The sequence below is a fragment of the Cetorhinus maximus genome, chromosome 21 (assembly GCF_964194155.1).
Source record: "Cetorhinus maximus chromosome 21, sCetMax3.hap1.1, whole genome shotgun sequence".
Lineage (NCBI taxonomy): Eukaryota > Metazoa > Chordata > Chondrichthyes > Lamniformes > Cetorhinidae > Cetorhinus > Cetorhinus maximus.
Window position 1 is genome coordinate 65,952,091 of NC_135899.1, and position 27,681 is coordinate 65,979,771.

The following is a 27,681-nucleotide window of genomic DNA, read 5'->3' on the forward strand; positions in this document are numbered from 1 at the left end:
CAGCTTTGTGGGAGAGACTATCTTCTAAATGCTACAATGGAGGCTTCACTCTGTTTAGTAACTGAAGTTGTTAAATTTGAACATCTGATTAGGGGCCATACAAATCTAAAATCTACACTTATCCAAGGAATCACCCTTAGAATAGAGCTTAACAAGTGTTAACCATGCAACATGTTCTCCAAAGAATGACAGTACAACAACAATAATATTTACTAAAAGAAAATCAGAGGCTCTCCCTAGAAAATATTCTACATCCATGTTTTAAAATGTACACTGCTGTTTGCCTTAAGATGTCTGTGTATGTCAAATGATTAAGCATTGTGGAGTACCACAAATATGCAATGACAAAGAAGGGAGAGTAAATTTTTTTCTTTGCCTAGATGGCATTCATAGCTTGAAAATATTCCAGATATGTGAATGAACATAGTACCAGTCTCTAAGGAAAAAAGTTATCAGTAAATGTAACCATTTCCACTCAAAGATTTAAGTTTCTGCAGTCAATGTAGATAATCATTTGCACAGTCATTTATTCTGTTGTTTGTCAATTTGTCCCAGTCAAATATTCACACTGGCTGCTCCTTGCACTATGTCTAATATCATCATGCACCTGTCTTTGCACCACGTGTTAACGTAGTTGTGCATACTGTCTAGCCCTCTAGCTCATATTCCCACGGCTTCATCAGTTCGTTTAGGTTGGTAAAATTAAACTACACTAAAGAATGAGGGTATTAAGATTTTATTTAATTGAATGCAGTTACCCTAAATGATTTATGATGCTCTTTGTATAAATGTTTACACTACAATAATATTTAAGCAGATGTGGACCATGTGTTTCATTATAGTATCTTGCTTTGTGTTCTTGCAGGCAGAGGCAGTTAGAGGATATCTTGGTTATTGCAAAGCAGTTCCATGAGACAGTGGAGCCCTTGAATGAGTGGTTGATCAGCAAGGAGAAGAAATTGGCCAACTCTGAACCTGTAGGAACACAAACTGCTAAAATTCATCAGCAAATCATACGTCATAAGGTAAGTGGCATCATTCCAAAGTATAACTTTATACTTGGTATTGTACTATTTTAGCTGTAAATGAATGACATGTTGTAAAATTATTACATTTTCAAACTCTATTTTTTTGTTATATTAAATTAAAAAATGTAAGTTTTGCATATTCTTAGGTTCGCAATACATCAGAATGAGCCCTAACTTCTTTTTACTGAATTCATGTATGGACTTTTTAATTGCAAACTATCCTCACTGCGCAGTTCCCTCACCATTTTAAAAAAGAGCAACAATCTTTCAGGAAAGGAAATTGATGCACCATGTACCTTAAGAATAAATACATATTGGTCTGGATAAATGAAATGTTGGGATGAAAGTTCAATACAACCACCTTTTTGTCCCCCTCCCCCACCATAACAAAACATGTCAAATGCTGCGATGGTAAGAGAAAGAAAAACAAGCTTCCTTTTGGGCTGAGAAGAGTTCAGACTTTTTTATTTCTGTTTTTTTAATGGATGACAAGGAAACACTAGAAAGAGAAGATAAGCTGGGAGTAAGCCAAGTTTTCACAATGCCATTCAGCTGAAGGAAGAATTACTACTTTTGTTGGGGGCAGGCCAGGATCTGGTTCATGGATTTGAACTAAAATCAGATCCAATTGGATTTATCCCTAGCAAGAACCTTTTCTGTATGCATGTACATGTATCACTCATGCACATTCTTACCCAAACTGCCCTTCATATTCACATAAACCACCTGCTGTGTCTCAATCCGTTTCCTGCTAGCTCCCTAAATGAAAGTGATGTAGATTTGCCAACTATTACAAGGAACTAATAATAGGATTTTCTAATATCTTATTGCAGGAACCATTAGTTCTGTGTGTAATTAATATATGGTTGTAAATGTATCCATTCAATGAAGCTTTTTCACCTCTATCCCATCCCCAGCTTTAGATGAATATTGGGCTCCACTCAAAGGCTCATGAGATTATTCCCTTTTTTATATTGCTTGCTTACTCTCCTTTTCTGAAGACATCGAGTTTTTGCTGGGGTAAGGTTCCACAGGCACATTTCAATGCCTCACCGAAGTGGCTTTTATCCCTGTGTTAGAGTTGATGAAAGTAATTTTCAGCAGACTGGGGACTTGGCAATCAAGGCAATCCTGTCCTTGTCCAACACCCATGCATGTGAACTTCAAACAAGATTCACTACTGCAAGTTAGAATCCTGTTTGATTTCCTTCTGCCTGAACCAGGAGTCCTGTTACTGTCCTAGCTGAGACTAGCCAAGTCCTAGCATAAAACCTAGAACTTCCTGATTTGTATGGCTGAGTCATTAGCTGGATAAACCAACTCATTGGAGAACCTGTTTGAGACTGTAATTACATTCTTAATTATTGCAACTCTGCTGTGCTAATTGACTGCATGCCAATAAAGAAAGAGTGCTGTTGTGCATCCGTGATGAACTTTGTTTTGCAAGCTATGAAAAAGCATTCAAAGATCAGTCTTCTATATTTTCTCGCCACATGTTGGTTATTAATGAAAAGCATCCTTTGGAGTATTAGAGAAATTCACAGCTCTAGGTTCTCTCCGCCGCATTAAGGATAAATGATATTAGTTGAAGGCATTAGTGAGAGACATAAAGGTATGAATAAACTTCTAGTAGCATCCAGTTGTCTCATCTTTAGAACATAGGTGAAAATCCTACCCAAATTAATGGAATTAAAGGGTCCTGACTCTAGTTAGAAAAAATCTGTAAACAATGTGTTGACCGATCTCAACTCCGTTCCTAGTGTCTGCAGAATTGGTTGTGTATTTATGTATTATATATCTGTTTTTAATTATACATTATTAATGTAGAAATGTTACTTACAAAAAACAGTATTGAAGTGTTAAGATGTTTTCTGCATTACTAGATTGGGAAGAATTAGCTTTGCAGATGTTTGCTTTCTTGCATCCAGACAGGTCATTTATTATTCTGTTTGCTTTTAGCTTCAAAGCAAAGTCTAAAATGTTTTTGAAGTTACATCAAGATTTTTTTTTTGCCCCGGCCTGTTTGTCATAATTTTGGTCCAGACTCTCTTAAGCTACACTAACCATGATCCTTTGTCAAACTTGTTATCGGTTAAGAAAAGAACTACATTTTTTTCTGGATTAAAATGGCCATTGCAGATTTATGGCCTAATGTTTCCTCCACTAGCCCATTTATGAATGGTATATGATCTAGATTAAAGATGTCCCCAATTCCTTCTTGGTGTTTTTTTCTCTCCTTTTTGTAACACCACGGAAAGTTTTGCCATGTTGAAGGTGCAATCTAAGTGTGAGTTTTTGAAGAAGTTTATTTTGATGCACCAATTCCTTTTTTTTTGTTGAAAATTTTCAATTCATAATCCTGTTTTCTTTATGCTATCATTTTATCCTTGGTTCAGGCCTTAGAGGATGACATCACAAACCAAAGTCAGAACATCCAACAGGCAGTCAGTGTCGGACAGTTTCTCATGACGTTGAGCGCAAAAGCAGACCAGGAGATGGTAGAGGACAAATTGGAGTCTATCCAGACTCAGTATAGGGAGATTGGGGACAGGTGCAGCAGAAAGGCAGCCCTGCTCCAGCAAGCCCTTGCCAATGCCAAGATCTTTGGAGAGGAGGAGGTGGAGGTGTTGAATTGGCTGGCTGACGTTCAGGACAAGCTCAGTCTGGTGACCATCAAAGATTACAAATCCGACATCTTGCATAAACAGCACACAGAGCAGCTGGTATTTAATTTATTTTTTAAACCTTTTCTTCTGTTGTATTAATTTAGTTAATTTTACCTATGCCTCATCAATTTTCTGTTTAGGCAATTTTCATTTTTTTTGGTTTTAATTACTTTTTTATATTGTTTCAGCTGTAATTTTTTTTGGTTGAATTTTAGCATTAGTTTCAAGATTATCTGCGAAAAGGTTACAATTAAAGTAATTTTCCCCCAACCTATCTTGTTTAGAGCAACATTTAAAATCCTTAAATGTTACACCTCACATATTAAAATCCTGAATATCTGTCTTTAGTTATACTGTTGAACTTGTTATACCTCTTATTCTGCAGTTTTAGGTTTCCCTATTTGTCTTGACATAATGCATTGCTCGTAAATGTTTTAAATAAAGTAGACTGAAATATTAAATCAGATTTGTGTAGTCAAAAATTTATGCATTTAAGATGGAGACTAAAATACTACAACAGTGGTGCCGCCTCAACCATTTTATGGATCTGTTTTTTATTTTGAATAGAAATATTACACTTAGAAGTTAGTCCTGCTTTGATCATATTTTGGCTATTTAATTGTTGCATGCTAAGGACCAGAATAAACATGTTTACCAATCTAAGGTAAGCATACTTGGCATAAGCATTTAGTTCAATATAGCTGTGAAAGGCAACATAGACCCGTTGGGCAGAGTGGCCTGTTTCTGTGCTGTAAACACTATGTAACTATACTTATTTACAGTAGAATAGCATAACAAGGTTAAACAAAAATGAGTTAATGTTTTAAGATCAAGATTTGAGAAGTGAATCATTAGGCATTCAGTATTTTGGTTTACCTCTGCGGGCAAATGGATTTTCTAAAAATATATATTGGCTTTTCTGCTCATTGCACTACTGGATCATAATAAGAGCAAAATACTGCAGACCTGGAAATCTGAAATAAAAACAGAAAATCCTGGAAAAACCCAGGCCTGGCAGCATCTGTGGACCGAGAAACTGAGTTAACGTTTTGAGTCCATAAGATTTCTTGAGTTGAAGGGAGGTAGAAATGTGATGGATTTTAAGAGGGAGTAGAGCAAAATAGAATGTCAGGGATAGGTGGGAGCTCAGGAGTGATTGACAAAGATGTTATGGACAGAAGACAAAGGGCGTGTTAATGGTGATAAAGACTAAAGAAGGTGCTAATAGTGGCATAAAGGTAAGATAGCAGAATGTGTTGATGGCAGAACAAGAGTCAATGCCCTGTGAAACCAAATCATAAGATAAGTGACAGAGCCCTGTGTTTGGGGGCGGGGGGGGCGGTGAAGCGCTGCTTCACCTGAAAGGAGTGTTTGAGGCCTTGGATGGTGAGGAGGGAGGTGGTAAAGGGGCAGGTATTGTACCTTCTGCAATTGCATGAGAAGGTGCTGTGGGATGGGGAGCTGGTGGTGATGGGGCAGTGGATCAGGGTGTCAGAGCGGTCGCTACATTAGCCTGTTCGTGCCTCACAGAACTCATTTCTTCCTATCTTGACTCCGTTCTTGCTCCCCTTGTCCAGTCTCTTCCACCTGCATTCATGATTCCTCTGATGCACAAATTCATATCAACAATTTCCAGTTTCCTAGCCCTAACCATTCCTCTTCACTATGGACGTTCAGTGCTTCTACACCTCCGTCCCCCACCAGGATGGTCTGAGGGCTCTCCGCTCCTTCCTTGAACAGAGGCCCGAACAATCCCCATCCACCACCACTTTCCGCAATCTGGTCGAACTTGTTCTCTCACTGAACAACTTCTCCTTTAACTTGTCTCACTTCCTTCAAATGAAAGGTGTGGGTACCTGCATGCCCCAGTTATGCCTGCCTTTTTGTGAGTTATGTGGAACATTCTTGTCCAGTTCTACTGAGGGCCCCCCCACCCCAAACAATTCTTTTGCTCCAGTGCATCAATTACTGTATAAGTGCTGCTTCATGCTTTTGTCTGGACCTGGAAAAATGTATCGATTTTTGCTTCCAATTTCCACCCCTTGCTCACCTTCACGTGGTCCATCTCTGACACTTCCCTTCCCTTCCTTGATCTCTCTCTCTCCATTTCTGGTGATAGACTGTCTACTAATATTCATTACAACCCCACCAACTCCCACAGCTACCTTGACTACAGCTCCTCAAACCTAACTTCCTGTGAGGAGTCCATCCCATTTTCTCCGCCTCCGTTGCACTTGTTCCAATGGTTCTACCATACAAAACGGCATTTCTGTCATGCCTTCCTTTTTCCTGAATCGAGGGTTCCCCCACACTGTGTTGATAGGGCCTTCAACCGTATCCGACCCAACTCCACCTCTGCCTTCACCTCTTCCCCTCCCTCCCAGAACCATGATAGGGTCCCCCTTGTCCTCACTTTTCACCCCAACAGTCTCCACATTCAAAGGATCATACTCCATCACTTCTGCCAACTCCATCATTGTGCCACCACCAAGCACATCATCCCCTCACCACTCCCCCACCCCCACCTTGCCTGTCAGCTTTCCATAGGAGCCGTTCTCTCCGTGACACCCTGGTCCATTCCTCTATCAGCCCCCAACTCCTCATCTCCTGCCCACGGTACCTTGCGATGCAACCACAGAAGGTGCAACACCTGCCGCTTTTACCCCCTCACCGTCCCAGGCCCCAAACACTCCTTTCAGGTGAAGCAGTGCTTCACTTGTACCTTCTGCAGTTTGGTCTACTGTATTCACTGCTCCAAATGTGATGGTCTCTACATTGGGGAGACGAAACACAGACTGCTTTGCAAAACACCTTTGCTCAGTCCACAAGCTTGACCCAGACCTTCCTGTCGCTTGCCATTTCAACTCACCATCTTGCTCTCATGCCCACATGTCTGTCCTTGGCCTGCTGCAATATTCCAGTGAAGCCCAACGCAAACTGCAGGAACAACACCTCATCTTCCAATTAGGCACTTTACTGCCTTCTTGACTTAACATCGAGATCAACAACTTCAGACCATGAACACTCTCCTCCATCTTGACCCGTTTTTTAATCCAACCTTGTTTTTCCTCCAACCATACCCCCCACCAACCCCAAACACGGGATTATCTGTTATTTGTTCTTTCATTTTGCTTTCACAGAGTGCTGACCCTTATTCTGCTATTAACGTATTCCGCTATCTTACCTTTATGCCATTACCAATTCCTTCTTTAGTCTTTAACACTATCATTCACACTCCCTTTGTCTTGTGTCCATAACATCTTTGTCAAATCTCTCCTGAGCTCCCACCTATTCCTGACCACTTTTTTTTGCTCTACCACCTCTTAAACAGTGTAAAATTCATCACATTTCTACCTCTCTTCAGCTCTGAAGAAGAGTCATACTGCCTTGAAACATTAACTCTGTTTCTCTCTCCACAGATGCTGCCAAACCTGCTGAGTTTTTCCAGCATTTTCTGTTCTTATTTTATATATGCTACAACCAACATAGTCCAATGCAGGCCTAAAATAATTTTGTGATATAACGGAGATGTGGAATATATACAAAAGCATGTTTTAAGGACAGAGTATGAGGAATTGCTATTCATTTCACAGCAATTCTCGACACTGATCAAGGCAGCTGCTCCGTAATTCTACTTGCATTTGGCTATGATTCAGATTTAGTCCTTTTTGGATCCCTTAGCATTCGAGTCATGAGAAGCAGGAATGATGTTTCCGTAGAAACCTCACCATCCTTTTATTAAGCAGCTGCGATGATCTCTTTGTAGGCTCTGAATGATGACATTATATCCCGGAAGAAGAATGTAGATCAAGCCATTAAAAATGGACAGGCCTTACTGAAACAAACTACAGGTAACAGTTCAGTAACACTCAAAACCTTATTATTTTCTGCTTTTGGTATTGATCTGCTAGGAATGTTTTAATAAGACCAGCAGTTACTGAACTCGAGTGAGGAAAATTGCACAATAAATGACCAAAGGTTTTTTTCAGCTCAAAGATGTAAACTTTAATCAAGCCATTTAATTCATTTATCCTGTGTTGCCATTGTGTTGTCAGTTATTAAAGCTCGACATCCATTGTGCACAGTGCATAAAGACACCATCTGCCAGCTTCCTAGCGTCAAGAAATGGAGTTGGAACAAAGCCCAATCCTACCATTAGTAGTGAAGAGTTAAAATGTGCACATTTTAAAAACATGTTGATTAATATTCTGTAACAGAGTGAGTTTTTTTTTAAATTGCACTCAAAACACCAATTTCGAGTAAGAACTTTTAAACAAAAATGGACCTCATCTATCACATTGGGGACTAAAATTCTAAGGCTCTTATTACTGCAGAATATAAACTTCTATTTTATAGAACTTGTATGTTTTGTTGTTGAATGCTAGATGATCTCCATGCAAGAGTGCAAGCAGACAGCCTACTTCCAGTCTTTCTCTTGAACTGGCTGCTAGATGATGCGTAACTGTGACAGAAGTGATTGCTTGTACATTATTTTACTTTCTTCCTCACAAAGCTCCTCCAATGACAAAGCTGAAATTAAGGACTTATGGCAACTATAGGACACAGTTGCATTTCGCCATCCTTTTGCTCTAAATTGGGTGACATTTTTAACATCGCCTTATGTGAGAACAGATAAGAAAATATCTGAAACATTTTTAAATTTAGGCCTTTCAAGTTTATAGAAATCTATTGTTTTCTTCAAAAGAACTTTTCATCTAACCCCATGAGACAAGAAACACCTTTACAGTTAGTGTACTGAAGAAAGTAGATGGCGTTGATTTGTGAAGTGTTTCCAAATGTGGCAGAAGAATACTACTCACAAGTGCTTCTTAAAACTGCCAGTTTTCGAGTCGGCTTTTCAAATGCATTGTAACTTGCATCAGTTCTCAGGTCACTTGCCACCCTGTGTAGTTTATCACAGTATGTAGTACTGCATATTGTTGCTCTTGTATCAGCAATTTACGGCCTGTTTCTTGCAGTGCAAGCCATGGCTATATTGGCTTAACTAATTTATAATTCTGTTTTATCAATAATGCTATATATTACTACAGCAAAAATTTTAGCTTTCCCTCACTTCAGTCCGTGCTAATATCCTCCCGACAGAAGTTTGCACAGGTGTGATCAATAACATTTTCCTGTCTGCCAGCCTTCAATATGCTTGCGTGATGAGAGCAGGGACCCAACTGATCAGTTTTGCATTTTCTTGTCATGAATTATCATTGGTCAGTGGCGAACAAACCAGTTTTGCATACTAAAAGCAAAGATATCATTCTTTCACACAATCTTTGTGATTGTACATCAAAATTAACGGCAAGGTGAGAAATTGTATTGTCCAAAACTCTGCAATGCACATTTTTATCAATTTCTAGTCATCTGATTTTTTTTTTAAATTGGAAGTTTTTACCACTACAGTTCCCACATTCAATCATGTTGCTTTGACTTTGGAGAACAGTTTAACTATTTGTAATGAATAAAACACCTAAAACTCCAGGGGAAGGTGCAAAAGGGATATAGTGAGAATGCATGCTTTGTGTTTGATTTTAAGCTTCTTGTTTCTTGTTCGCTTTAGTTTCTTGTAAATCACACAAGATTAGAGTCACATAGATTAGAAATCTGATTTTTTTAATTGAAAAGCTCATATGACATATTAATGTTCCCTCGATGCCTATATCGAATCTTCATAACTGAAACTAAACTTATCACTGCATATGTTGTGGAACCAGAAGATAAAATAGAGAACAACGTCCAATACTTTCTATTCATAAAGACTGTCATTAGTTATGTACTTCTCAGTCATGCAAGAATTGGTTATTCTGCTGTTCTTTATTGTGGAGTCCTTTTATAACAGGGTCTTACAATATAAAGGATGCAATATCACCAGCATTGTGATTTGATGAATCCCCACAAGTAAAGCTAGCTTTATAGTTATCACTTTACTGATCATCAGATAATCTATTACCACTCTTCAAAAAAAAATCCTTGGTATTTGTATCGTTCATATAACACAAAATATGTTGAAATCATGCTATAATCTGACTAGGTCATTGTCATAGTATTACCAATCAATCTTGTGTTTCCACCTATATTTCTGAGCAAGTGTGGTTTAAAGGAGAAATTCACTTCCTAATGCAATCATTAGGTAAAGTAAAATATCACCAAATAAATATGCTAATAAAATTTTAAAATTAGCACGTTTTTACATTGGGAGATCTTAGCTAATTCTATTGACTATTGACTAAAAATTACCATTGCTATACAGTCATCAATGTATTTGCTCTTTAACATTCATTGATGTTTATTTAAACACTTAAATAACTTGTGTTTTTACAACAAGTAATGTTGTAAAAACACAACATTTTGTGCATTTATCATTGTAGTTGTTAATGTGTTGTAGCAGCAGACTACTTTTTAAACATTTCATTCGTTCAAAAAAGTAGATTTTAACATTTTGGAGTCATTAAGTCAGATGAATGGATATTTGAGCTGTCAAATGGTGTGCAAGGGAGTCCAGCAAGTGAAGCATAATCCACTATCAGGTATTTGCAATTGAGATTTTACAGTGCTTCATACTGGAAAGTTTCTTCCTTTTTTGAATGAAATGCTGAAGCAATTTCTAACCAAAAAGTTGCTAAGATTTTTGTAATTCATGACCTGCTGCTACAACATATTAGTACATTTACTGCTGCTTAGAAATGTTTGTGTATTTACATTTGTTTTGTCCATTAGAGTATTGACAGGATGAGTATTAAAACTGAGTTAGCATGAATAATGACTCTTTGAACAACTTTGGTTCAGTTTTTTAAACATTAACATATTCCTGTTTCCTTGTGTATATCTATTCAATATTTTCTTTGCTGATATTTTGTTTCCTCAGGTGAAGAAGTAATAATAATTCAGGAGAAATTGGATGGTATTAAGAGTCGTTATGCGGAAATTACTTCTTCTAGTTCCAGGGCGCTGAAAACATTAGAGCAGGTTCTGCAGCTTGCCACAAAATTCCAGGCTTTTAATGAAGAACTGTGTGGCTGGCTTGATTTAGTGGAAGCCGAGCTTGCTGCAGACACTCCGCAGTCACCAGTTGGAGAACAGATTCCACAGGTTCATGAAAGACAGAAGGTAAGTGGAGAGGTCAGGCATCCAGAATCGGTGAAACTGAGCTACAAAAGGAAGGAAAATGGAATAACATATCCACATTTTATTGTTCTTGTAATCTGACATGCTTGGTTAAATACTGCAGACAATTATGCTTAACTGAATATTAAGCTTATATTCTTAATACTCAGGAGTTGAAGAAGGAAGTAATGGAATACCGGCTAGTTCTGGACACAATTAATGAAGTGAGCAATGCATTGCTGGAACTGGTGCCATGGAGAGCTCGAGAAGGTCTGGATCGGCAGGTTGCAGAAGCCAATGAACGATACAAAACTGTCAGCGACACTGTAACACAGAAAGTTGAAGCAATAGATGCTGCCATTCAGAGGTCACAACAGGTAGATTTTCTTTTAAACATACATAGATGTGTTTGTGTAACAGTTCTAGCCTTGAAGCAAGGGTATCCAGATGTCTAAAGCCTGAGTAAGTGAAATTGCCCTAGTACAGGCACTAGTAATGGAAACAAGCCAGAATGGATTGTATCCTAATGCTTATAACAATAATGTCTGAAGAGCATGGTTGTCCAAATTATAAACTGTATGGCCAATGAACCCTAGAAGTCTGTCCCACGGGCCCTAGAGGCCTGGCTGATGATTTGGTCTTGTGTTTCTTGCTCATTGGCTTGTCTTATTGAAACTTTGTAGATCTGTTCTTAGTGCTGTTGCCTCATGAGTGGATAAATCCTACAAATCACCTTCAAAATTTGTTCATATCGGCAACTTGAAATATTTGCAGATTAATGGAACACTGATTTTAAAATTTATAAATGGCGCATGGGAAAATTGTATGCACCTAATTAGCCCACAAAGATGAGATACTTGAACACTTCTGTTATACGAACATATGCATTAACCAGTTTCATTGGTTTGACATTGAACAAGCCAGACAAGGGATAATGTCATCTCTCTTAGGATCTTCACTATAAATGGGTGATCAAATTAAATTCATTGTACCCTAATCCCTAGAACATGCTTGTTATGGAGTACTGGGATGAAGACTCTCATCTACAATCATGAGGGAGAGCAAGTGAGACCAGGCACTTTTCCATGTAAATAAAGGAAAATCAGTGGGAGAGTACTCCTTTGCATTTAATGAGTGATATCAGACTAGCTTTGGTGAGGGCGAGGGAGTAGATTGTACCTCCTGTCAGCCAAAATTTAATTATAATGTAAAGAAAGCCAAGAAAGAGGAGAAAACTTTACTTTAAAAGCATTCTATACCTTTTAGTATGTCAGTGTAAATAATAACCTGTCTAATGTAGATCCTGCAATCTATTATACCAGAGGGAAGAATTCTACCATATGTAATGACAATAACGCATTCAAAAGAATGTGTTTGATCCTAAGCTGATCTGTTGACCCTATATCCTCTCTATCACAAATACTGACAACTTATTTTGCAATATGATGCACCCCTGCTCCTTCCTCAGTCCATCCCTTGCTGAAACCCTCATTCAAGTCTTGTGGATTCAGTTACTTCAATCCTCTCCTAGCATGCTCTCCTTTAAGACAACTCTTAAAAACCCACCTCTTCACCAAGGTTTTTTACCCTTTCTAATTCCTTCCTCTTTGGTTTTGTGTCAGTTTTCCTTGCACCTCTGTGAAACGCCACAGGAGGTTTTTCAACACTAAACACGCTACTTAAGTGCAAGTTATTGTTGTGATCCATGTGTTGTGTGTTATCCATAGCAACCTTCCCCAAACTAAGAAAAGCATATAAAATAACTTGTTTACCCAAATGATAGTTTTAAATTTGTCATTTTTTTTCTCTTTGCGTGGGCATTCACTTTCTGCAAATATATGATGCTGTGGGTTCTGTGATCATGGCATAACACTGGGGAAAAACTGAATGTTTGTGTGATGCATGGTGTAAAACTTCAAAAGCTGTTTGATATTTGCATTCCGATTTCCTTGTTCAAAAGTGTATCTTAGGTTTTTGGAACAAGTTCCTGCTTTGCTAATGATTTACTGAATTTCAAGAATGGTATAGCCATCCAGGTACCACAAATGATAGTTTCAAGTCTTCACAAGTTGGAGGATCTGCAGAACTTGGCAACTGCACCTGATCTTAAAAAAAACCCGCGTCACAGTTTAACTCCACCTCATTTAGTTTTTTTTCTCTATTTTCACAGTCCAATGGAAGGTATAATAAAATGGAATGAGTTTGAAAATTACATCACTTATTGTTTCCATCTGAATGAGCATTGTAATTCAAAGCAGTAGTTTAATTATTTGTTTTTTAAAAATTGTAGATTTTCCAATCATAATGCCAATGGTAGTCCATTTATAATGAATGCTGTCATCAGCATTATGATCAGACAACTATCTGTTTTCTTATTGGGAAAGAAACTGCCAGTTGGTGGTTATCATGTCTACCATGACTTAAACCTAGTGGATTGATTCTCTTCACAGTATAGTACTGCAGTATTTGTGAAAAAAGGCTTAACCACTATTTAACAATTATGTTTGTGGTAGACATTGTCAACTGTGTTTGGAGGAGTTAGTAACGTGACGTTCAAAGGTTGGTGAGGTGGATTTTACCAAATGTGGTTTTGTTCTAAAAAGTGCTTTTTATATATTTGCACACTTGAACATGTTTCAAAACAGTCATTCATCAACATCAGACACCAGTCATTTGTGGCCTAATATTTGTAAACCACTGCTGATATATATATATATATATATATATATATATTATATATATATATAATCTGTTTACACTGTGTTTGATTTATACAAATCGGGTGATTATGTGCTCCTAACTCACTGGTCATAAAACAGCACTCGACACACTTCATTCAAATAACTGTTTGCCTATAAACTTAGTTGCTGTAAAGTGTGCTTCAGCTAACTTATTTGTTAGAAGTTCTTTATTATTGTATTGTTTAACCCTTTAAGGACTCAATTATTTTTAAGATGTAAAGAAACATTTTAAATATAAATTCCTCTGGAGAGTTTTGATAACTCTTCAGTTTTTCTTTCTTTTTCAAGTACAATTTTACACATGACTGGTATTCTGCAGATTAAGGCTCTTAAATATAAATGGGAAACTTGGTTTGCAGGATGCTATTAAAGACATTCAACACTCAAAGGGTTAAACCTAGCTATGTTTTACGTATTCGATGTGTTGTCATCACTTTCAAGAGCTTCCTGATTTTTCAATTGCTAACTTCACCATTATCAAACCTTGTGTTTTCCACCTTCTGAAGAACCACATCAAATAAACTTCACTTCTTCCACTTTTCTCTGTACGCTTGAAAATGTTAACAGGATTGAAACATTTTGAAGCTGCTGAAGAATTAAACATTTTGAAGCTGCTGAAGAATGAAATATAGGTTCCAAAGTTTGCTTAATTTTTGCAGTTCCTTAATGTGAATTTGCTATGCAATGTCCCCCAGTAATGGAGGTAACACCACTTGCTACATTTTTAATGGTACCAATGGAACAGCTCTTTCATTCTGCAGCAAGGGTATGGGTTATTTTGAAATTATTAAAATTATTATAAATACTCAACATTTGATGCGTTCTCACTGCAATTTTTGACATCTTGCAAGAAATGTTAAATAACCCTTACCCTGCATTATTATGTTAGCTGTCGCAATTTGATTTGGCATATCAAATGTATCCTGAAAAAGATTTTAATCCTCTCCAACATGGATGAACATGAGCCAGTGTGGACAGCTGACATAGGAAAACGGCTTCCTTTTCCAACTCTTGTTTCCTCAGTTGGATTCACAAGAAAATACATTTACTTGTGTGCTATTGTATGCTCATATTCAGATCAGGGCAGGCTATTTAATATAAATGATGAGCATAGTGCTAAAAGACATTATTTCAAACAAGTTTCAGGTTCAATCACTAGAGCTCTGAAGTTATAGGAACAGGAGCAGACCATTTAACTCCTCAAGCCTACTCCACCATTCAGTGAAACCCTGCTAACCTGTGATCTAACTCGCTATACCTACCCATAGAACCATAGAACACTACAGCACAGAAAAACAGGCCATTCGGCCCTTCTCGTCTGTGCCGAAATATTATTCCGCTAGTCCCATTGACCTGCACCCAATCCATAACCCTCCAGACCTCTCCCATCCATGTATCTATCCAATTTATTCTTAAAACTTAAGAGTGAGCCCGCATTTACCACGTCAGATGGCAGCTCGTTCCACACTCCCACCACTCTCTGAGTGAAGAAGTTCCCCCTAATGTTTCCCCTAAACCTTTCCCCTTTCACCCTAAAGCCATGTCCTTTCGTGTTTATCTCTCCTAATCTAAGTGGAAAGAGCCTACTCGCATTTACTCTGTCTATACCCCTCATAATTTTGTAAACTTCTATCAAATCTCCCCTCATTCTTCTACGCTCCAAGGAATAAAGTCCTAACCTGTTTAATCTTTCCCTGTAACTCAACTCCTGAAGACCCGGCAACATCCTAGTAAATCTTCTCTGCACTCTTTTAATCTTACTGATATCCTTCCTGTAGTTAGGCGATCAGAACTGCACACAATACTCCAAAGTTGGCCTCACCAATGTCTTATACAACCTCAACATAACATCCCAACTCCTATACTCAATACTTTGATTTATGAAGGCCAGTATGCCAAAAGCTTTCTTTACAACCCTGTCTACCTGTGATGCCACTTTCAGGGAATTATGTATCTGAACTCCCAAATCCCTTTGTTCCTCCGCACTCCTCAGTGCCCTACCATTTATTGTGTATGTCCTACCTTGGTTTGTCCTTCCAAAATGCAACACCTCACACTTTTCTGCATTAAATTCTATCTGCCATTTTCTGGCCCATTTTTCCAGTTGGTCCAGATCCCTCTGCAAGCTTTGAAAGCCTTCCTCGCTGTCCACAATGCCTCCAATCTTAGTGTCATCAGCATACTTGCTGATCCAATTTACCACATTATCATCCAGATCATTGATATAGACAACAAACAACAATGGTCCCAGCACAGATCCCTGAGGCACACCACTAGTCACAGGCCTCCAGTCTGAGAAGCAATCATCCACTACCACTCTCTGTCTTCTCCCACACAGCCAATTTCGAATCCAGTTTACAACCTCTCCATGGATACCAAGTGTCTGAACCTTCTGAACTAACCTCCCATGTGGGACCTTGTCAAAGGCCTTACTAAAGTCCATGTAGACAACATCCACAGCCTCTCCTTCATCTACTTTCTTGGTAACCTCCTCGAAAAACTCTACAAGGTTCGTTAAACACGACCTACCACGCACAAAGCCATGCTGACTATCCTTAATCAGCCCTTGGCTGTCCAAATAATTGTATATCCGATCTCTCAGAACACCTTCCAGTAATTTACCTACTACTGACGTCAGGCTCACTGGCCTGTAATTACCTGGTTTACTTTTGGAGCCTTTTTTAAACAACGGAACAACATGAGCTACCCTCCAATCCTCCGGCACTTCACCGGTGGCTAAGGACATTTTAAATATTTCTGCCAGGACCCCTGCAATTTCTACATTAGTCTCCCTCAAGGTGCGAGGGAATAGCATGTCAGGCCCGGGGGATTTATCTACCTTTATTCGCTGTAAGGCAGCAAGCACCTCTTTAATCTCTATATGTTCCATGAAACTACTGCTTGTTTCCCTCCCTTCCTTATACACTATGCCAGTTTCCTGACTAAATACTGATGCAAAAAAACTGTTTAAGATCTCCCTCATCTCGTGAGGCTCCACACATAGACAACCACCCTTGCCCTATATCCTTTAATACTTTTGACTAACAAATCTATTTATCTCATATTTAAAATTAACTGACCCAGTTTGCAGAAGGGAGTTCCAACTTCTTACCACTCTTTACACTCAGAAGTTTTTCCTAACTTCATTCCTGAAAGGCCTGCCTCTAATCTTTAGGTGTCTCTGAGTCCTAGATTTCCCAAACAGCGAAAGTAGTCTCTCTCTGACCTCTCGGCTCCCTTTAAACTCTTGAAAACTTCAATCAAATAACCCTTAATTGTTTTACATGTTAAGGAATACAACCCTAGCTTATGTAATCTCCCTTTATAATTTAACCCTTGGAGTCCAGGTATCATTCTGGAAAATCTACACTCCACTCCCTCCAAAGCCAAAATATCCTTCCTAAGGATATAGTGCTGTAGTAAGGTGTACTGAACACAGTTCTCTAGGTGTGGTCGAACTAGAGCTTCCATTCTAGTCACAAGATAAGAAGATATAAATTTCATTAACTTTTTAAAATGATTTTTAACATCTGTCCATGATATTTTATTGTTCTGTGTACATGGACACTCAGTCTCTTTAGATTTCCACTGCTTCTAGCTTTTTACCAGAGTACTTTGACCTATGCTTTTTCAGTCTAAAGTGGATGGCCTCACTTTTCTGTGTTTTGAAATCCATTTGTCACAGTTTTCCCCCATTCACCTAATCTATTAGCATATCCTCTCTATAATTTTATGCTTCCACCTGCACGAGTTTACAATGCTGCCTATCTTTGTACCATTGGCAAACTCTATTCTGTCATCTAAGTCAGTAATGAATACAGTGAGTAGGCCCCAACATAGAGCTCTGTGGGATGCTTCTGGTCACACCTTGCCAATTAGAGTACTTGATCATTATCTCTAGTCTCTGATAGTTGCCATTCAGCCAATCTCTTAAATAGGGGAATAATTTACCTTTGATTCCATGAGTCTTCAACTTTAGCTAACAAAGTCCGTCATCAAAGACTATTGAATGCCTTCTGGAAGTCCATATAAATAACATCCATTAACATTGCCCTAACCATTACTTTAGTCACCTTACCAAAAAATTCAGTCAGGTTCTTCAGCTGTATAATATTTCTGGGAAACAGACACTCCATAAAAACACTTAAAGTTGTTAGCTAACTCCAAAAGAGAGTAGGTTGTATAATTGTGTTGAAACCTCTAGTTTTAAGGATAAGCCTGGATAAGAATGATTAAATCATTATCAGTATTCAGCAGATCTTGAACTCCTTAGACCTTTTAATGTAAAGCAATTGAACAGAGGGAAGAATAGTTGATACAGTTAGATGAATAGATATTGTACAGTTTTATTTAATTATTTCTGAGAGAGTTGGGAGAAATTTTATTCAAGCTTCCCTCATGATACGTGCTTAGGAGAGACCTGGTTGCATGTGGGGTGTGGCGTGAACTGGCTCAGTCCACCAAATGGTCTTTTATCATCTCATGCTTGAAGTCAATTTCCGTTGTGTAGATTTGTACTTTTAATGAAACAGTTATGCACAAATGGTAGCCTTTGATAACCGAAAACACAGTGGAATACATTACTCTCTTGGTGAGCTCTTTGTCTTAGCCAGGACAGTACATGAGATAAGAAACTATAATTATGAGAAGAGACTCTAAATAGTGGGACCATTTCCTCTGAAGAAGAAAAGGGAAAGATTCTTAATAAAAGTTTTTCAAGTTGTGAATGTTTTGACACGATAAATAGGTAAAGCCCTCATTGAAATTGAGGAGAGAAGGTAGAAGATATTACTTTACACAGATAGTTGTTAAGGTATAGAATGCTTTGCAAAAATGGAATACTGGTAACTGAGGCTGAGCTCAAAATCTAAAGATAATTACTGTTCACACTATTTGCTGAATGAATTCAGTATATCCTGGGAACCAGCAAAGCCTTGTTTAAAATGTTGCTACATGGGAGATGGTTAAATTCTTGGACAATGTTTAGTGTTGCTGAATATTCTTTCCTCTATTCTTTCCTGCTTGTCCTCACTGGGAATCAAAATCACACCTTTTTGGCAATGTCAATGGTTAATACAGTAAAACATCATTCAAATGTGTTTTGTTAAACAGGTTTTGAGTGCCAGTAAATATATTCTTCTGGTCTGCAATTCAAAACAGTTGGTGTCAGTATACACAAGATACTTTGAATTTCCAGATTTCGTTTTTAATTTAAAATTAATTTGCATTATTTTTTCTAAATCAAATTTAAAAAAACAATGCTAAATTTAATTATCCTTCCCTACATCTAGTATTAAAAAAATGGAACAAAATCTAGCAATGTAGTACTGTGCATTACAACTGCACTGAACAAGGCCATGATTTAATACACTATGGACCTTGTGTACTGTTAGAAAAAGTTTTGAAACTACCCTAAGCAATGATTAGTACATTGTTTAATTGAGAGTCAGACTGGCTTTACTCATTGATTTTCCTGGCACTACCTGTGTTCCGATTGCAGCTCTGTTTCGTTTGTCTATGTGTTTTTGTCTACAGCTGTGTGTCTGCTTTGTTTCCTTAATGTTCCGTGCTGCTTCTCCTTTCTGCTAGTATGAGCAGACTGCTGACTCCGAGCTTACCTGGGTGGCAGAAACCATGCGAAAGTTGACAGCCTTGGGCCCGATAAGGCTGGAACAAGATCAGACAACAGCTCAACTACAGGTGCAGAAGGTAGGACTGATGTGTACGATGTGGTGCAGTACTCATATCTGATATCATCCATTTATATGGGTATCCTTTAAACAAATACTGCACTTTATTATGCACAAAACATTTGTTCCAGATTCTCTGTGCATTCCACAGTGCAATTTTATTCACTGCATGTCCTATACTAAATCTTTTGAAAAGTGTTTTTGCTCTTTTGGTCACTTTCTTGCCTCTTAATTGGTTTTCTCTCTCAACTGTTTTTCCCTCCAGTCAAAAATTATAATTCGAGAGAGAAAAGGCCATGGCAACTACAGGCAATCATAGTATCTTGACCAAGTCAAAAAGAAACATCCAGGAAACACTAATAGAAATTATGAAGGAAAAGAGAATTGTGTGACAAATCATCTCTGCTAATGTAGTTTCATTCACAACTCCCAGATAGTAGTTATTCCTATTTTCTTCCTCACTTTGCGATTTAGCTCAATACAAAACACAAATGAGAGGGGGAAAAGGACACTAATGGTTGGAGATTTTCTCCAAATTCTGCAATGCACAGTGAAGGCCGCCTTGCATTAATGCGCCTCAGTGCCTGCTTCAATGGTGGATTAAAAATTAGGATTCGACCTAAAATCAGATTCCGCAGGTGAAATTTAAGCTAGCATAACCATGTGCATTTACTGTTTGAGGATATGTCAGTGGGCAGGCTATGAATGATTTATTCTTTATCCCTCCATAGTGTACAAGTGTATTAGTAGTGCACACAGGGCAGTTAATATTATGGAATAGGAGATGGTTGTAGACTGCTGATTTTTTAACCTTTTTGGATAAACTGAGCTCATTAAAATCTTACGTCCAGTGGGTGTTTGATTTTTTTTTAAACAACAATTAAATCCAGCTTTTGGTGCTTATGTCCGTATCTTCGTAATTCTTATATAAAGGACCGAAGTCTGAAGTTTATTTTAAATGTATAGTCATTTACAAACCAGTTTACCTCCTGTTGACCCAAAATAGGCAGTGATTAATGCTGCAATTCACTTAAATTGCCATGCAAATGGGATGTACAATTTTCTGATTATCTTTTTCCATTTATTTTTATGAATGTAACTAGGGTTCACTCATCCATGAGTTTGTGTCCATCATATTAACATAAAATAAAAATTAGTCATGATCTGTGCTAAGGATGGAGACTAGATAATTACACACCATTTACAATATGTGCACTGGAGATCTTGTAACGGTGTTACCTTATTCCATGTATTAAGAATTTTTCTTTAATGTCTTTAGGCCTTTTCAATAGACATCATAAGGCACAAGGATTCCATAGATGAATTGATCAACACCCAAGAAGAAATCTTGAGTACCTGCGGCGATGAACAGAAGACTATGTTGCAGGTATTATTTCTGTAGATAGCGTGCCACAACTACAGAATAAATGTTTACAAATTATACCTAAAAGCTTATTAGCTTTTTCAAAAAACTAAATTGTGAATTTATATATTTTTCTTCCACACCCACAAATTGTATCATTACTTGCAGAATACATAAATATTGCAATTTGAGAGAAATTCCATGTAAATTTGTCAGTCAAGGCCTTGGATGTTGAAAGAGGGGTCTGTCATAAGGCTGATGTGTTCTAACTTACCGGAAACAAACTATTTGCCACTAGCTAACCATTTTTATAGTTTTTATAATAACAGGATTTTAGTTACTATGCCACAATCTAAAATATGTACATTTGTATATACACACTTCCACATAGGAGAAGATGGACTTGTTGCAGCAGCAGTATGAGACTGTCAGTCAAATGAACACTGAAAGATACTCCCAATTAGAACGGGCTCAAGTCCTGATTAACCAGTTCTGGGAAACGTATGAGGAGTTGTGCCCATGGCTTGATGAGACCAGAACTCATATATCACAGCTCCCACCACCAGCTGTTGACCATGAGATGCTGAAACTACAACAGGAAGAAATGAGGGTAAGGATAAAAGGACAATGTAGGTTGGCCTATTCTCTTAAATACCATTGTGTATACATCCTCCAGTATACTTCAGGTAACTAGATTCTCCATTGGCACCTATAAACCACATGGGATTGAAAGAAAACAGCAGGAGATTAGGAAATTGTGCATGTTGACGGTGCATTTCCACTGTGCATGGTATTCCCATTAATCACCGAAGGGGGAGAGGAGACCATAGTGCATCAGAACAGCCGTAAAGAGAGGAATTTTATCTGACACAACTGGAGCGGGTGGTCCCGACAGCACACAGGAAACTCGGGAGTCAGGGTTTTGCTGTATACTGTGGAGTTTTAACTCCATGACGTGTCTTGCGTCACTGACTGGTTCCTTGCCCAGAAGTCAGCTTGATGGTCAGGCTTGGCTTCCAGTCAGATGGAGAACACTGAAGAAGACGTTGCAGGACCAGGTCATTCCAATCGCCGACCCTGAAGTGGGGTATGTTGGTCCAATCCCAAAGCCTAGAGATTAGGGATGGGTAGGTGTTGGGATTCCTGAACCTGGGGTGGGTTGGTAAGGTTGTGATGGTGGGCGTGAGCTTGGGGGAACAAGAGCAAGCACTTTTTCTTTCTTTATCTGGCCCACAAGGAGTGCCCCCAACGCTGACCTTGCCTACCTGCAGCTGCCAAGACCTGGGCAAGCCAACCGGCTATAACCTAATTAACATATGTAAAATACCAGCCACACTTCTTCCTGGAAGCAGGTTGGCTGCCCACCCTTTGTCCGTTTTGAGTAAAAACTGGAAGTCAGCAAGTTGCAGCTGGCTTCCCAAAATGCTTCAATATTTTGGCTGTATTACCCCCAATCCCCTCAGTCACATCCGAACTGACACACTCACCCATGTTAAAACCCCCCCTCCCCTTCTTGAAATATTCTGGTTGTGAAAATTGAATTGTAGGTGCATTAAACAGGTCTGTTATATGAAATATGGGGAATATACTGCATAATATTTGCGTAAAACAATAAAAATGGAAAATTCACAGCTCCAGGGAGGAAGCCATGCTTGAAGACAGCACAAGTCACAGAAAATTAATATGATGTTACAGCAAGGAATTAGGAAAGCAAATACTGTATTAAGCCTTTATTACAAAGGGACTGGAGCATAAGAAGTCTTCATGCAATTGTATAGGGCCTTGATGAGAAGTACCTGGAGTACTATGTACAGCTTTGATCGCTTTACCTCAGGAAGGATACGTGTGCCTTAGAGGCAATGCAATGAAAGTTCACTAGACTGATTCCTGGGATGAGGGGCTTTTCCTTTGAGAAGAGATTGTGTGACTAGGCTTATATTCCCTATGGTTTAGAAGAATGTGCAGTGATTTAATTGAAACATATAGAATTCTTAAGGGGTTTGTCAGAGGCTCCTGGAAGGATGTTTCACCTAGCTGGAGAGTCCAGAACTAGGGGCTACATGTTCCCTGTAGGCCGTAAACGCTCACGACCATGCAGCAACCCTAAAGCTGCCACACAAATCACTCAAGTTGTCTCCTTTAACATACTGCACATGTGCAGATATACAAAAAGATTTAAAGGTACCGTGTATTCAAATGAACATACTGCACAAAACAAAAAATTTAGAGGGGACATTGGTCACAGTCTCAGAATAATTAGGACTGAGATGAGAAATTTCTTTAGCGAAAATGTTGCAATCCTTGGGAATTCTCTGCTGCAAAGTGCTGTGGATGTTCAGTTATCAGTGAATTCAAGGTAAAAATTGACAGATTTTAGGTATTAAGTGAATCAAGAGATATGGGGACAGTGCGGGAAGGTGCAGCTAAGGTAGAAGATCAACCATGATCTTACTGAAAGTTCAGCATGTTTAAAGGGCCAAACTACCTACTAAGTATTGTAGTCCTCTTCTAACTCAGATTCCCTTTGAGTGCGGCTCACTGCTTGGGCACAGGAGTACTGAGCTTGCCCTATTGACGTTTTGTTAATATTATACAAAAAGCGTTGTCTTAGGCCAGAATGTATTTAGACATTCTTTCAAACTTTGAAATCTGTACATCTTTTTATAACAGCAACTTCGTGAATCAATCTCTGAGCACAAGCCTCATATCGATAAATTGATGAAGATTGGCCCTCAGTTGATGGTGTTGAATCCTGATGAGGGCAAAATGGTTCATGAGAAATACACCACAGCTGAAGCACTTTATGCTAAAATAAAACAGGATGCAAGACTGCGGGCTTTGGCGTTGGATGAAGCAATTTCACAGTCTGCTCAGGTACTCTGTGGTGATCCTAGCTGTATATATTTGCATGGGATTTTTTGAAGGGTATTATTTGTTTATTAAAAGGAAATCTTATTACTTTTTATTCTTTTAGCTCTCCACTGCTGTCACTTCTTAATATAATTCTCACTTCTGCAGTGCACTCGCTAGCCCAGGTCACAGGCATCTCCTTGGCCAACATCAATAATGCTTTTTAAAAATGAGAGGTGCACTCTACTGCTAGAACTACATCTTTATGGTTGGTTTCAGAATAATCAGAGGCAGTAATAAAGTAAGATGAGGGGAATAATTTGCAGTGAATGACTGACCAGCAAACAGAAAAGGTGGTGATTTTTTTTGAGTGCTTTAAATATTTCAGGTTGCCAACTATATGTAGTGGATTCCACTTCTTTTGCAAGGCACATGTTGCTTTGCCTTGCTGTAATGAAATGTCTGAGTTGGATTGAATTGTCCATTTAGCCCTTTAGATTGGCACATTTCTTTATATTATTGGTTATTGATGCATGCTTACTGACTAGTCAGATAATCAGTGGTGTTGATAAAATTATCCACACTTCTGCTTGACATAGTATTCTTGCCAGGAATTAGGAGCAATGGAAACAAAATAGGGTGATGGAACCAGTACAGCAGAATTAAAAGAATATTATGACACGCACATTATTTCCAGTGATAAAAAACACTGGCTTAACATGGTAACGTTTGTGAAGTGTATCCTTCCATATTTGTCTTGTTCGATGCAATCCCTTATGTTACCCCATCATAGTGTTCTCATATTAACATGTCATTTGTTTTCCATTCCGCTCACCTCGTGGAATTAAATGTTTATTTGCCGACATCTCCTGCTACGTTGTGTTTAATTGTTGTGTTCATCACATCTCATTAGAATGCCGAGGTAAGCAGAGCTCCTTGGACAATTGATGCTGCCACGCTTTAGGGCTGCTTTTCTCTTTTGTTTTTTCTGTTTGGGCATATCTGTCACTAGTAGTTAGTTATCTGAAACTTTGACAATCCCTGCACAATTTATACTTACAACTAATCTGATAGGCCACTTATTATTTAATGGATAGTTGTGCATTCAACTTCGCTAAATTTTACCTGATAAAATGGATTGTTTCGAACTTTGGTAAATTGATCTGTTTCTTTTGCGGTACTGTCCTTGAGGACAGGCATGTTCATTAAAATGAATTTCCAGCATATCTAATACTCAGTCTATTTTTATGTCATTATTGAGTGTTTTTTTCTTAATTCTAATGCAGTGTCCAGGTTAAATTGAAGTGAACCTCTCTTAACTATTCTAATGATAGCCTTGAGTCCAACCTCAAAAAACACTCTATTCCACCAGAACAACCATTCCATTTCCAATTTTCTCACTATACCCTGTTTGAGCGTGATTACTTAAGTAGTGCTGAATTGTGGGCACCTGCCCACTTCTCACATGATTGAGATCTGCTCAAATTGATTTAAGTTAGGATCTCCACAGCTATATGAGAAAATAGAGTTTCCTCCCAATCATCTGGGCTTAATTTGAATCCTAATTTCAGAGTGAAAGGGAAATTTTCATGACTAGTATATTGATGAGTCACTACAAAGCCAGACTACATTCTGATGTATAACTTAATGGAACTATAATGTTCAAAATAGTATATATATTTATAAATTGTTAATGGCTTCCTTATGATTTATCATTAAGTCCCTGCTATATTGATTGCTTATTCTGCTGCTCTTGTGATATCAACCAATGAAATAGGTCTTTTAAATTGATAGGCATGATTCCGCATTTTTAACCTTCGGGATGTTTGGTTTTAAGTAAAATATCTATCATTTGTCATGTATATCAAAAAGATTGGCTTCATTCAGGGGATTTATTTACCTACTATTGTGACTAGTCAAATACATTTGTTTTAACCTTCATGTGGTGTAGGTGAGTAAAAACAATAATTTACAAATTTAAATTAATATATTAAGTGATTATTTGTAGTCTTCCACTTTACAACTTGGTTTGATAAAGTGCAAAGTTATGAAAAAAAAGCAAGCATTTTCAATGCTAAGTGAACCAAATTATGTAATGAGCTAAATTATGTTTTATTGTTTATTTATTTATGCAAATTTTGTTTATTTTAATCTTAGTTTTATACAGCTGCGTAAGAACATAATTTTCCATAATTAATTTAAATTTGCTTGTAGATTGTTCACAATGAGATTAACTGACTTCTTGAGTGAATCTCAACTGTTGGTTGTAACTACAGCACAATTCTATTGTTCTGAAGAGTCAAATCTTTCAATAGTTCCTGACTGAACAGGAGTGAAAATGCCTAAAACAAAAATAGACAAGTCTGTGTTTAGTTTACTCAGAATAATTTCCCCTTACTCCAGATACAAATATGGAATTGTATTTGGGGCAAATGATGTGTGCCTTTATTATTATAGCCTGTGGTTTGTTTAATTTAGAGTCTCAACATTTATTTGTTTCCTTTCCACTAGTTTTTTGTTTTTTAAAGATTTACTAAATATGGCACAGAAATTCATATGAAAATCTAGGTGAATTGGCCTTATTCAATAAAGTGAACTATTCGATCTCAAGAAATTAGTTATTTGTTATAAACTTTGATGCAAGAATAGATTTTACTTAATACAATGCATGTTTTTTACTGGAAATTTTCTGCAAAAGTGTTGCTGCTCGTTGCTTTTCTTGAGCTTGCACTGATATAATTTCAGCTACACAGCCATAGTTTTAGATAAAGAATAATTCTGAGAAAATTTTCAGTCAATGCCAACTCCTCTTATTTATGGTCTGTTTAGTTCCATGATAAGATTGATCCAATGTTAGAGTCTCTGGAACACATTGCTGATCGGATGCGTATGCCTCCATCGATACCTGCCGAGGTTGAGAAGATCAAAGAGCATATCAACGAGAACAAAAATATTGCAATGGAGCTAGAAAAGCTTCAGCCGTCCTTTGAAGCTCTTAAACGTCGTGGTGAGGAGCTAATTGGACGGTCAACTGGAGCAGATGAGGATCCTGCAGCTAAAGGTATTAAACATTACGTTTTAAATTTGTGTGTAATCACAAGACTATTCACAATTGTAAAGCCTGCTGCTGATAAACAATCTAACAATTGGTTTTCAAATTAGAAGCTAATCATTTCCTCTTTAAAATTCAGCCTAGATTCCTGAATCCATTCTTCAATTGTTAAAACCAAAGTCAAGATACATCCCTCTAACGTAAAATGTTTTCAGTCCCATTGGAAGGATGTGTTCAGGAATCAAAGACGAGAATTATCATATTTTTATTGTGAATTGTTTTGGGACATTCTGAGAAGATAATGTGTTACCTAATTTCAATTTCTTTTAAAAAGTTGGTGTTAATATGATACAGTATCTACTTTGGCCTTAAATTTGTATTTCACAATGCAGGAAGCATAATTGAATGAAAAAATTTCCACTTTGTATGATATCTTACACCATGTCAGAACATACTGAAATTCTACACAACCAATGATTATTCTTGAAGATTAGTCTCTGATCTAAAATAGGCAAATGAAGCAGCCAATTTGTGCAGTAGAAGCTCCCACAAACAACAGTGAAATGTATAATCAGCTAAGCTTAATTCTGCTATTCAAGTATACATAGGTGTTCTGCAAACAAATGTAGTGAGGTAACCTACCCATCAAGTTCATCACAGGTATAACTAACCTATTCAATTAATCAGAATTTCACAATTGAATGTGTTCTTTACGCTTGTGATAACTTTTGTCACTTTTTAGTGAATTGGAAAGTTAACAAAAAGAGAAAGATCTTGGTGCCTTTAGTGCCTCCGTCCTGTGTCTTGTTTATTTGGTGGAATGAAACTGTTGTTAATGCATTTCACATTCAGTGACAGAAAGCAAAGCATCCTTTTGTGTTTAAATTTTGAATTCTGCAACTTAGTTAGATTTTATCAGCTGGAGAGACCTTGAGTATGATGCATTCAAACGGATTCAGTTGTATTATACATTTATCAAAGGCTGTAATCATTTTATCCCCATCTCTGAAATGGGGACGTCATGTATATTGATTGTTAGAATTTGTAGCACGTGACTAATTTTGTCTGTTTAATACTGTTTTAGGCGATTACAAATTTTCAAAACTCTTGCCTAGTGTTCCAATACAGTTGAGGAGTATATGACCCAATTTGGATAGGATTCTACACAGTCAACTTCA

At 37.8% G+C, this 27,681-nt stretch overlaps 1 protein-coding gene across 4 annotated transcripts in view; it reads left to right on the forward strand.

The window, feature by feature from the left end:
* The window catches only part of LOC144695942 (microtubule-actin cross-linking factor 1-like), a 554,471-nt gene that overhangs the window by 458,937 nt on the left and 67,853 nt on the right, over window positions 1-27,681 (forward strand). For all 4 annotated transcript variants that reach the window (XM_078567039.1, XM_078567041.1, XM_078567037.1 and 1 more), the window contains 10 exons: window positions 866-1,025; window positions 3,425-3,751; window positions 7,461-7,545; window positions 10,569-10,810; window positions 10,978-11,184; window positions 19,138-19,257; window positions 20,518-20,625; window positions 20,993-21,211; window positions 23,272-23,475; window positions 26,281-26,512. In XM_078567039.1, the coding sequence (XP_078423165.1) occupies window positions 866-1,025; window positions 3,425-3,751; window positions 7,461-7,545; window positions 10,569-10,810; window positions 10,978-11,184; window positions 19,138-19,257; window positions 20,518-20,625; window positions 20,993-21,211; window positions 23,272-23,475; window positions 26,281-26,512 (1,904 nt within the window). The remainder of the gene's footprint in view (window positions 1-865; window positions 1,026-3,424; window positions 3,752-7,460; window positions 7,546-10,568; window positions 10,811-10,977; window positions 11,185-19,137; window positions 19,258-20,517; window positions 20,626-20,992; window positions 21,212-23,271; window positions 23,476-26,280; window positions 26,513-27,681) is intronic.